We start from the raw sequence: 12,392 nt of genomic DNA, 5'->3' as shown, positions 1-12,392 counted from the left end.
TATAATTTTTACTCGTTGACAATTAAAGATAGCAAATATGGTTGAACTTACGCAATGACATACGTGAATAGTATAAATGATGCAATTAAATAAAAACTCGAGAGTGCTGGCCCAATAATCTTTAAAGTTTATGACTTGGGCCACTAATCTTAAATATTTTGTGATCTAGCCCAATAGATTGTGGTACGTTTTGAGCTGTTAAGACCAGAAAAAGGGCCTAGTATGTTTGCTATTTACACAATCAATCACATAATACTAAAACAAACCTCAGGAATACCACATGTCACTTCCTTGTGCTGTGTTTTTTTCCTCCAACTTACATAAAAATCTAATTTATTTTTTAAAAATATCCATTGATTGATTATATACAAGATTTTTCATATATTTATTTTAAAAATTATTTACCATATATTTACCAGATAAGAAAATCATTGACTAACAATATACAAATATATTTAGGTCACTTGATATTGTAATTTTTTTTCCTTAATTTATAAATGTAATGTCTCCTATGTAATTAAGGAAAATATATTAAATAAAATATTTTCAAATTACAATTGATTCACTTATATACAAAGTATATTACAATAGGACCTATAAATATGTATCAGATTAAAAATCTCATTTTATAACCTATATTATTGTCTTCTCATTTTAGTAATCATATTCAATCTGTATACATTTAGCTAGAATTTTGGAAAAATTGCCCACAATAATCCTACTTTTGCCTCATCCGCCCAATATAATCTGACCTATTGGTTATTTTTAAATAATCCGATCTTTGACGTCAATTTGCTGAAAATGGACCCAACCGGTCATGCAACTTGTTATAACAAGTTATGTGACATGTGGCGGCATGTGATTGGTAAAAAAAAAATGAAATAAAATAATTATTTTAAAAAAAATGTTAAACTTTTTTAAGGAAAAAAAAAAAATTCAAAATCCGCCACCAGCCCAAACCACCTCCCCGTCGCCTGACTTCCCTATCCCGCGACTCCAGCCACCCGTACCCCACTCCCCTAGAGCCGGCGCCAACGCCGTGGCCGACCCCCTCCCTTTCCCCCGTACCACCATCCCCCTCCCTCCCTTACAAAAAACCACTAAAACCATCCCCCACCCTTGAAAACCCCTTCTCCGTACGTCACGATTTCGGCCCCGCTCCCCTTCCCCCGTCTCGATTCCGGCCTCCCTCCCTTTCCCCGCATCGAGTTCGGCCTCCCTCGTACCTTCCCATGCCTCGATTTTGGCCTCCCTTTTTAGAGCAACCACCCACAATAGGGACGACATTGCGGTGGCTGGGGCTACAATTCGTCAGTGGTGGCTAGGGCTTCAAATCGGTAGTGGCTAGGGCTTCAAATCGGCGGTGTCAGGGTCTTCAAGTTGGCGGTGGCTGGGCTGCAATTCGGCGGTGGTGGCTAGGGCTTCAAATCGGTAGGGGCTAGGGAAGGGTGGCAGGGGCTCTTGTTTTTTTTTTTTTAATTTTTAAATTCGAATTTTTTTTAATTAAAAAATTTAGACAAAATCGTGTGGTGACGCGTATACTTAAACCAAAAAAAAATAATTACATATATATTTAACAGGTAACCGGTCACTTGGGACCACTTTCAGCGGATTGACATTAAAGGTCAGATTATTAAAAACTAATCGAAAGGTTGGATTATTTTGGACGGATGAGGCAAAGGTCGGATTATTATGGGCAATATTTCCTTGAACATTTGTACATATCTTCAATAATATACTAGGTAAATTTTTATATATATACTATTATATAAGGTAATTAAAATTTACCTAAAAAAAAGGTAATTAGAATAATATTATTATCATTGATTATAGTAATATTATCATTTTTTTTCTCGAACTTTATTTTTTGGCTATAAAATTCATTTCATTTAAAAAAAAATATTTTGATAACATATACGAAGTATATAGGAAAAAAAAAAGCAATGGATAATAACTTTGATGTTTTTGGTATTGAATATAGATTAAAGTTAAGTTATATGGTTAAAAATAATTTTTTTTGTTACTACACCATAAAATATAAAATTCGATATAAAATTTAAGAAAACTATGCGTGGCACGGGACTTTGGCTAGTATATATCTTATAACTCAAACCATTTGCACCAAGTGTCATCCCTTCCTTTTAATAAATTTTTTTTCAACAAAAAATATAATTATATTGGTAATTCAATTTATGTATTTAATGATTTTCTTTCATATTCTAATAATATTAATGAATACATATTAGCTTTCCTCTCCCTAACGCTTGGCACTGGTGTGGGTGGGGTAGAGGCGGCTGGTTGATAGAGTATAAAATATATTCTAGGGCCTCAACCAGCAGCTTAAACTTTTCGTTGATTTGGTCCTTTAACATAGTATCAATGGCCAACATGATACAAAGGTCACGAATTTGAATTTCATCCACCCTTCCTTTCAAAGTGGAATATAATAAAACGCTGGTTATGGTGGGGCACATGCTACATCCACACTTTAAGTCCAATGGGTTCTCATGTGACTGGGCGTGATAGTGTACATAAACTGATCTTGGGCTTTAACCATCAACTTAAACTTTTGGTTGAATTGGTCCTCTAACATGGTATTGGAGCTAGCGTGACACAAAGGTCACGGGTTCAAATCCCATCCAACCCCCCATTTTTTCAAGTGGTTTTTTTTTTTTTTTCTTTTTACCAAAGAGAAAAATAAAAATTAGGGTGTTAACAAAGAGAACTTCCCAAAAAAAAATTCATTTGCTGCAAATTAATAAAAACATAAAGGTAATATAACAACTTATACCATACACAAAAACAAAAACAAAAAAAAAAAAAAAAAAAAAAAAAATGCTTTTCAAGAGACAATATAAGCATATGTCCTTACATTTCACGTTTGCGTAAACATGTAAATCTATTCCTCCAGTCATGTGCGAAAGTCTAGCAAGCTTTTAAAGCTGAAAAAAAAAATTTATTTCATTATTAAAGCAGTGAAATAGCAAATCATTTCAATTATAAATTGAGATCATAAATATCAACCCATTTTAATTTTTGCATGTTTAAATAAAAAAAAATTAGTTGGTGCTTTAATTTTTCATTTATAATCTTCAATGTACAAGTTCGAAGATTTATGTATAAATACTTTTCCCTATTTTGTTTTTTCAACATTTGGCATTTAACCAAATAATTATCTACTAAAAATGGAAATTACAAAGTTAAGGGTAAGCACCAAAGCAAAATCACAGAAAAATTTAGGGTTTGATGAGGAGTTAGAGCCAGTGAGTCCTACAACAGAATACTTCCTAACAGAGGGATTAACCATTTACGCTCTTTGTTTCTTTGAATTGGCGGTGTCTACTGATTTTCCATCTGTTTATGCTTTCCTCAATGATGTCTTCATTAATGCTCATCCTCGTTTCTCCTCCATCCCGGTATCATCTTGCTTCTCTTTTTTATGATTCTGTGATGCAAGATGCTAATGATTATGTTAATTATTTGCAAAATTCATCACATATTACACAACATATACTAATGTAATCTCATTTCCTAATTTTTACATGCACGTATGCTAACGATTATGTTACATATGTGCATGCTGTGGATGATTGCTTTCATGCCTTTTGCGTTAGTAATACATAATAATCTTAAAGTTTTTTAATCTTTAAGATTTTTTTGTCAACCACTACCTAGAACGAACCCTTGTTTAATTTATAATCAAAAAGTAAGAGAAATTTTTTGGAGCGAATTCAATGTAAATTGGGAGTAAATTAACTATATTTAGTCATGTACGGGAAGATATTTCGGTTTGGCCTTATGCCACAATTATACTTCCTCTGCTCCACAAATATTGCGACAAGGATGAAATTACGCATCCCAAAACACATTTTATATACTAAATATCTATAATTATATAAGAGTAAAAATTATAAAAAGTTGATATTGTGAAAGTATTTTATGAAACGAATCTAACAAGACCCCATATGACTATATTTTACTTTACGTATAAATCATAATATGTGGTCAACAAGCGTGATGAATAGTGTAAAAGTCCAGTTGTTTCAATATTACTATAACGGAGGAAGTATATAATTGTGAGTAGTACGTATTAATAAGAGAAAATATGTAGACAAATATTTTAATGGTATAAATATCCGCACACTACTATTGAGAGTTTTAAAAAGAGGTAATTAACATTAATGAGGACAAATAAGTAAATAAACATTTAAGAGAGTACAACTGTCCAAACACTATTCATAAGAGTTATCTTAAACTTTTTAAAAGGTAGGGATACAATAAACATATTTAAATAGAAAAATAAAAGTAGTTAGCCTGGTTTTAATTATCAACTAGTGAGTAGCCCGGGCGTTCAGGTTGATACTTTAAACGCTTTTCAAAACTGAATTTGTCATTGTCATATATACCAGTATTCTTTGAGGGTTTTTTTATTTTTTTTTATTTCAACCTTGTGGTTTGCACTTATATAATTTTTTTTAAACATAGTTGGTAATTGGCTTAGATGGTTAAATAGCCATCTTTGTTATAATTGGTTGAGGGTTCAAATCTTCTTATCCTTATGTTTTTATATGTAGTAATATAGGTTGCTTGTGTGATGTGGCATATTATATGAAATAATATTGATTTCTTGGGTGACATGGCATAATGATTTTGATTGTTTAATTTGAGTGATGATGTGGCGTCATGAGATGTTGAGAAGGTGACGTGGTGCAATACAAAAGGGACTACTATACGTGGCACATCGACGTTCTTAGGAATGCCCAAAGTAGTTGGCTTGGTTTTAATTATCAATAAATGATTATCACGCTTCATTAGTACATAATTGAATGATTCTCTATAAATCTTTATATAATAATGGTACTCAATGAAGAAAAATCTAATGAATCCACAACAACAAAAAAATCAATTATCATCATTAAAACCAACTTTAGTGGGCTAGCTTTAATTCACATAATTAATAAACAAAACTAGTTTTTAGGCTCGGGCGATGCCTTGAGCTACTGCATCAATTTTATGGTAAAAATCTTTATTAATATTTATTTTTTATTGAATGACGTGTAATATGGCAATAGCTTGGTGGGTAACACCTTAAATTTTAAACTTAAGGTTGTGTGTTCAACTCTTGTAAGAGCCATATTTTTAAACATGGAGATAAAATCAGATTTAAAGTAGTATTTTAACGTGGTCTAGTATTGAGGTCTTACACTGGCCCGGTGGCAAAAATTGAAGACCGTACAATAGGTTACATGTTGGATCTAGTCCTCCTCCCCATTTGTAATTCATAAAGTGTAATTCATAATGTGTAACGTTCTTGTAGCTCATTCGCACCAAATAATGCGAGTATGCATGACTAATAGATAATAATACATGTACGTGGGTAGGTTGAAGACAAAAGGGGAAAGAAAAAGTGGAAAAAAGTAGAAGTGAATATCAAAGATCTTGTTGTGACTCCAGTATATCCTGAAGGTTTATCAATAGAAGATTATAGTAAGCATTTTGATGATTACATATCCAAAATATCTACATCACAAATTCCACAAGATAAACCTTTGTGGCAACTTCACATTTTCAACTACCCTACAAAGAATGCCGCTGCAACTTTCATATTTAAGTTTCACCATGCCATTGCTGATGGCACCTCGCTCATGGGAGTCCTCTACTCTTGCTATAAACAAGTAGACGATCCTTCGAAACCTCTCACATTCCCATCTAGAACTACTCCAAGGGAGAAACAAAGTCATTCTATGAAGAAAGTTTTCAACATTGTGCCTAAGTTTATTGCTTCTATCTTTTACACCTTCCTATATTTTGGACAAAGTATTAAGTTATCTTACTTGGAAGATGATCGGACTCCAATCAGGTCAGGTAATACAGAGATGAATCCAGATTGTAGAATTTGTACTGTCAACTTATCTCTTACCGATATCAAAAGAATCAAGAGTACTCTTGGAGTGGTAAGACACAACTTGTTATAACATTATATGCCATGCATGTTTAAGTCGTCTCTAGAATCTAGCTCATCATTTGTTTAATTTTGTCGTTCTTTTTGGTGGATAGACGGTAAATGATGTTGTCGTTGGGATACTTTTTCTTGGAACTCGCTTATATATGCAAGAAATCAACAATGGATTGCTAAAGAACACACGATCCACGGTAGTGATAACTCTTAATATTAGGAGTGACAAAGGATATGCACGCGTAGAAGAAATGTGGAAACACAATGCCAAGGTACCATGGGGAAATAGATTTTCAGGTATCGAAATACCAATCACAAATTTAGAGGAGAATGATATTAAAAATCCTCTAAAGTTTATCTTGAAAGCTCACAAAATTATTAAGAAAAAGAGGAATGCCCCTTTTGCTCAAATTCTCTTATTATGGTGCCTTGGAGTTGTGAGGACATGTGTAGGCCTTCAGGTATGTTACATTTTGCTTGGTGTTATTTTTCAAACGAGAATTATATTTAGGGAAGGAGGGAGTATTACAGAATTATCTCCTAAAGTAGATAAGTCACTTATATTTTACAACTAATTTAGATCACTGCAATGAACGATGATTACTAAATTATACTTTTTTTTTTTAAAAAAAAAAAACACTAATTTATACTTTTTATTAGCTATAGTTTGATAATTAACTAGCTTAGACCCCGTGCCATGCACGGTAATTCTATTTTTAAAAAAATTAATTATATCTAACAAAAAAAATTTGATAAAACATACATATCAAACATATAGAAAGTAAATTGTCATAAATTTATATTAAAAGGCAAAGCAAAAGTTTAATATACAAACTCAAGTTTAATGTATAAACTCATATTTTAGATAAAAAAAAATAAATTAAATAAATAAATTAAATAAATAAACTAATTATACAATAATCTGGACTTCATTAGACACATTATTGAGGAAATCTAAAAATTTTGTCTCCTTTGTTATCTTTACTGTTTTATTATTTTTTTCTCTCACATTTCTCAAAGTTTCATCTATGTCGTTGTTAATTTATTTTTAGAAATTTTTTTAAATAAAACCTTCAAAAAAAAAAAAAAAAAGTTGGTAAAATTACAGGAATATTTTACAGAAAATTAGTGCAATTTTTATTGTTTCATAAGATTTCAAATCAATACTATGAATATAAATGTTTTTTTACCCAATGACCCCCACTACTGTACAACTGTAATGGTAATTCTAATTTAAATTTTTATGCAAGTCCCGTTATTTTATAATAAAATTCGTATTTTATACGTTACTAAAAAATGACGATCAAAGTTAGTAAATAAATATCAAAAAAGATCCAACGTATCATTTATTTAGGAACGAATGGGTATTAAATTTTTGGCAAAATTTAATACTCCGTATAATAGATAAACATAAAATAGTTGGAAATATTTTAGGTTAATACGTATGGAAAGATTAAGAATACCAAATAAAAAAATAAAAAATAATTAAAAAAAAAAAAGAATATTTATAAAAGATTTGGAATAACATTATTATAGTTGAATTATACAACTATTCTACAAAGTTATTTTGGCTAAAAAGAAAGGGGAGTTTTAGAGGGAAAAAAATAGTACTAGGAAGTGACATGGTGTTTGTTTCAGTTTTAAGTTATTGATTAGCAAAAAAAAAATGAAAATTAATTATTAAAGTAAATAAACTCTATAATTCAAAATATTTTTGTTTTGAGAAATTTTCTTTGGTAACACTTTTTTTTTTTTTCTCTTTGATAAATTGTAAAAAAAGTTTTATTATCTCTGATAATCTTGTATTATAGTTATTAAATTAATTATAACATTAATGACATTAAAACACAATTATAAAACTAACGACACTTCGTCATGGTTAATAAACAATGGAGTTACAAAAATACCCTTAAAAAATTTCCTAAACCACCAAAACTAACACCTCCCACCATTCTTTCAAAAAAAAACACCTCCCCACCACCACCTAAGTTGTCCACTACCGCGACCTTCACCATCACCCCGAAACCACCTCAAAAACATCCCTAAAAAACCATCTTCATCATCACAAAAGATGGTGTTCGAATACCTTGGAACGTTTATGTAATCCCAATTTTCTCCTCTACAATCCATTAAAACTCTTTCCCAATCTCCCAATAATTATTGCTTATTCTCCTCTCCGATGTCATTCTTGCCTATCAATTCTCAACCATTTTTCATCATCGATTATGCAGCCAAAATTTGGATTTGCCCTTTTTGTTTAAGTCGAAATTAATTTATCAGTCAAGTATGTCTTTTCACCTTTATCAATTGATTGTTGGTGCAGTTGTGATTGGGACTACACTTGGTAGGAAGGATTTTGTGATCAATCCCTCACAACAAACCCTTTGGGAGAGAAGTGGAACCTAACCACCCAGAACTGATCCGAATCCAGTTTATCCCAAAAGTGGGTGGAACACAAAAAAAAAAAAAAAAAAAAAAAAAAAAAAAAAAAGTTATGTCTTTTCACCCTTTATTTTGTCACTAAAAGCTTAACTATAGTTAAGAAATTTATAAAAATTGTCATTAGTACAATGATTAACTTAATAACAATAATACAATATTATCATAATAAATTTTTTTCCAATTTACCAAAGAGAAAAAGAAAAATCTAAATGTTATCAAAGAGAATTTCCCTTTTATTTTTTGGTGATGTAGTGTTTTTGAAAGGAGTATTTCTAAATGTTTAGGTTTATTATGTTCTTTTATTGCATTTAACTTTAATATTATGTTTGCAAATTGCAGGCAGCTGCAAAAACTTTTGAGCAAAGGTCGAAGAACTGTAGCTTTCTGATGAGCAATATGATTGGGCCAATTGAGAAAATGAGTTTTGCTGGTCATCCTGTCGACGGTTTTTATTTCATGCCAACTGGCCTAAAATCGGTTAGCATTGTGCCTCATATCTTTTTTTCTTTTTTTTTTTACTCGGTGAAACCGAGGGGCAAGCCCCAAAAGAAGAGAAACCACTACAAACTAGAAAGGAAAAATAACTAAAATAAAAAACAGCATATAAAACTACCACTACTAACAACGAGCTTCCAAGACTACTAAGTCTTGCTTCCACAAACAACCCTAGGACATGCCACCCCTCCCAAGTCCTCCAATAAAATGGCTCAAAAATTCTTCGGGACCGTCTCAAAGAGAACCAATTTCTCCACCGAGGAAACTCCATAGTTAGCGAGCCAATCCGCAACTCTATTAGCTTCTCGATAGCAATGACCGATAGTGACTTCACCCACGTCTTGCCATGAGTGACTTACACTTTCGGATTATATGTATATAAGAAGAGTTGGGGGAGTCACCTCCACTGACAAACGAAACATGACCTTCGAGTCCACCCTGACTCACACTTTCTTGTGACACCATTCCAAGCGATTGCAAGACCACGCATTACAGCCAATAGCTCAACCAAATACAAATATATTTTACATATATATTTTACTTGGCGTAACCAATTCATACATATATACTAAATTAATCTGTATGTCATATTCTCATCACATAACCATCGTTTGGTTGCTTGTCACAAATTATTAATACACATGTCGTTTGGTATATGCTTTATATAAGATTGTGAATGCAGCGGAATCAAAGTGGAAGAGATTGGGTAAAATAAATAGAGATTTATAATAAGACAAATAATAAAAAAAAAAAAAAAAGTCATGAAAAGAAACACACAATTTTAACATGGAAAAATTCTCTAAAAAGCCTAGAAAAATCTACCTCAGCACATATCAGTCTCATGAGCCTAATAATTATGAGTTGGACTTGTGATGAGCCGACCCGCACACAAATTTTGGCCGCTTAACCCAACAACCATCTTCCATTGACTCCATAGTATTTTTATAGCATTTGATTTGGTAGATAGAGTATTAAATAACTGATATTATGTAGATAAATACATAATAATGACTAGCATTTTGGTGACTTTTTATTGCAGAGTTTGACGGTTACTGTGATGAGTTATATGCAAATGTTGACAATTGGCTTAGCTGTTGAGAAAGGCTTCATCGATCACCAAAAATTAATCACTTGCGTGGAGAAAGCCTTTCAATTGATTTTCGATGCTGCCACAACTACCTCATAATTTGTTGCAAAAAAAATATATGGTGTCGTTTTATGTATCGTATTTGTTAATAAAGTCTTAGAGTGACACCCAAAACATAATCTCGAATTATGTCTGCTTTTGTGTATGTCGTCCCTCGATTTTAAGAAATAAAATGATGTTTTATTCTTGTTTACTGTTTTTAGTTCATGGAAAGTCTTTGACTTTTTTTTTTTCTTTCTAAACTAGATTTGGTTTGTATCAAATCCATTAAAAAGCTAATTTCAAGATATGTCAACCTATATGTATGTTGAGATTGAGCAAAGACCTTTTTAACTATATATACTTTCTCATTTTTTTTTATAGTAGCTACATGTAATTTTACGTTTTGTATTATTCACATGCATATTTTTTTTTTATATATGGTAATTTATATTTAAGAAAAATCTAATCATGTGATATTTGCTTTTTAAGTTCTTACTAATGTATTAAAATATTAACTTTTTATACGTAGTAGTTTTTACTTTATTATTAAAAAAAGATAGTAACGGTTAAACTTACGCATTAACATAAGGGTAAAAGCTACAAGTATAAGTTATGCATTTTTTTTTCTAGGTAAGATACGGGGGCCTCACCTCCTATCACAGGAGGTGGGATGAGGAATCGAACCCACGCCACTTATGGGAGAGATGGAGGGACAACTACACAAACAAGAGATGTATTATATAAACGTGATTTATAATGACATGCATAAAGACATTTAATAGTGTGACATTATACACATATGTCCGTTGTTCTTGAAAGTTTGATTTGGTATTAAACGGTAAACCATTGACCATTGTTTCTATGAAGGATAGGAAAAAGTGGGTAAGTGTAAATAGTAGGTGGATAAAATCTATGCATGGTTCGTACATGTGTTTGTAGATGCGCATCGTACATACGTTTTGTAAAACAAACAACGGAAAAAATATAATATAGAAAAGTAATGAACATATAACTTTTTTTTTTACAAGAATGAACATATAGCTATAGTGAAAAAAATATGCTATTAAAATGTAATAAACATATAACTAAAAGAACATAGTTGCATCAAAAAAGAGTGGAAAAAACATATGTCCATGTTCTTTGATTGTCAGTGTAATATACTTTTATTTGTGACATAATATTCATTGCTTATTGTGAAATGTTTATTGAATTTTTATATTGAAATTATGGTAGGTATATATAAATAATGTTCATTACATAATATTATCATGTTTTTTATTAAATTAATATTACAGATGTTCTTTAGATATACAAAAAAAAACATAAAGCTGGATGATATTTACAAAACAGTTATATGTTTTTTACAAAACAATTATATGTTCTTTACAAAACAGCTACATGTTCTTTTTTGCCTTTTTTATCTGTACCAAGCATGGTACAAACGCCTAAACCTTAAAATTTTGAGGATAAAATAATCGTTGGTGGATCATGATTATTGTAAGAAAGGACGACAAATAAAGTTAGAGAAAGTTAGTTGAAAACCGTAAATATTGTAAATTTCATTCCAATTTGATTCAACTCATTCTATTTTAGATCAGCTGAGTTCAACAAATTAAGACATAAGTTAAATTCTACTTTCGTTAATTTAGAGTTGTAATAAAAGAATTTTTATGTCTCACAAATAATACCCTTTGTTGCAACTAAAAAGTAATGGAGGTAGGACAAATTTAGCGTGTATAATCACTTAAAAAATAATAATAGATGCACCTAAAGGTGTCAAAACCACACCCGACCTGATCCAAAATCGACCTAAAAAATATTCGATTCAGATTTTAACTCATGGACACAATAATTTAGCATGACACAATTTTAAAAATAAACTCGACTCAACTCAACCTCAGCAAACCTGATCCGGAAACCTGAATTGACACCTATAGTCTCTAAATGCACCCATTACCTAGTCGAATTGTCAATAATTAACCTGATTTGTAACCTTATCCAAACTCGACCCAATTTGAAAAGTCGGCACGTTGAACTTAGACATTAATTGTGTGGATTGAGTTGGGAAGAAAACACTAAATTCTCAAATTATTGTTTGGTATATACGGAGTAGTAATTATATTTCATTGAACTGATAAGATGCATGAGTAGGGGTGAAAGTTCGGTTTGCGGTGTGATTTATAGCCCAAACCGAAACCAAACCACATTTATTCGGTTTTGGGATTTTTCAAACCACACCACACCATATTACTATTGAAACCGAACCAAACCACACTGTTTTAAATTCGGTTTTACTGACCACACTGAAATTTTTCATTTTCTTCCTTTTTGCTCCATCTAATTGGTCATTCACTCCAACATCGCCCACAT

The 12,392-nt window shown here is 31.3% G+C and overlaps 1 protein-coding gene across 1 annotated transcript; it reads left to right on the top strand.

Moving 5' to 3' along the window:
• Positions 1–3,083: 3,083 nt before the first annotated feature.
• On the top strand, positions 3,084–10,233 carry LOC110729888 (O-acyltransferase WSD1-like). Its single transcript, XM_021909674.1, has 5 exons — positions 3,084–3,416; positions 5,382–5,954; positions 6,058–6,417; positions 8,738–8,875; positions 9,933–10,233. Exons 1-5 carry the CDS (start codon positions 3,186–3,188, stop codon positions 10,077–10,079), a joined length of 1,449 nt encoding a protein of 482 aa, XP_021765366.1. The 5' UTR covers positions 3,084–3,185; the 3' UTR covers positions 10,080–10,233.
• The last annotated feature ends 2,159 nt before the right edge of the window (positions 10,234–12,392 follow it).

Source organism: Chenopodium quinoa, unplaced genomic scaffold (genome assembly GCF_001683475.1).
Source record: "Chenopodium quinoa cultivar QQ74 unplaced genomic scaffold, ASM168347v1, whole genome shotgun sequence".
NCBI lineage: Eukaryota > Viridiplantae > Streptophyta > Magnoliopsida > Caryophyllales > Amaranthaceae > Chenopodium > Chenopodium quinoa.
Note: the sequence above shows the minus strand (reverse complement) of the source record. Positions and strands in the feature narration are given on the sequence as shown.

What these genes read in the sequence shown, in the direction of transcription:
- LOC110729888 (XM_021909674.1), top strand. Translation starts at nt 3,186, where the DNA reads ATGGAAATTACAAAGTTAAGGGTAAGCACCAAAGCAAAATCACAGAAA. An exon ending in TCAAGAGTACTCTTGGAGTG is followed by an intron (nt 5,955 to 6,057) that starts GTAAGACACAAC and finishes TTTGGTGGATAG; the next exon opens with ACGGTAAATGATGTTGTCGT. An exon ending in GGACATGTGTAGGCCTTCAG is followed by an intron (nt 6,418 to 8,737) that starts GTATGTTACATT and finishes TGCAAATTGCAG; the next exon opens with GCAGCTGCAAAAACTTTTGA.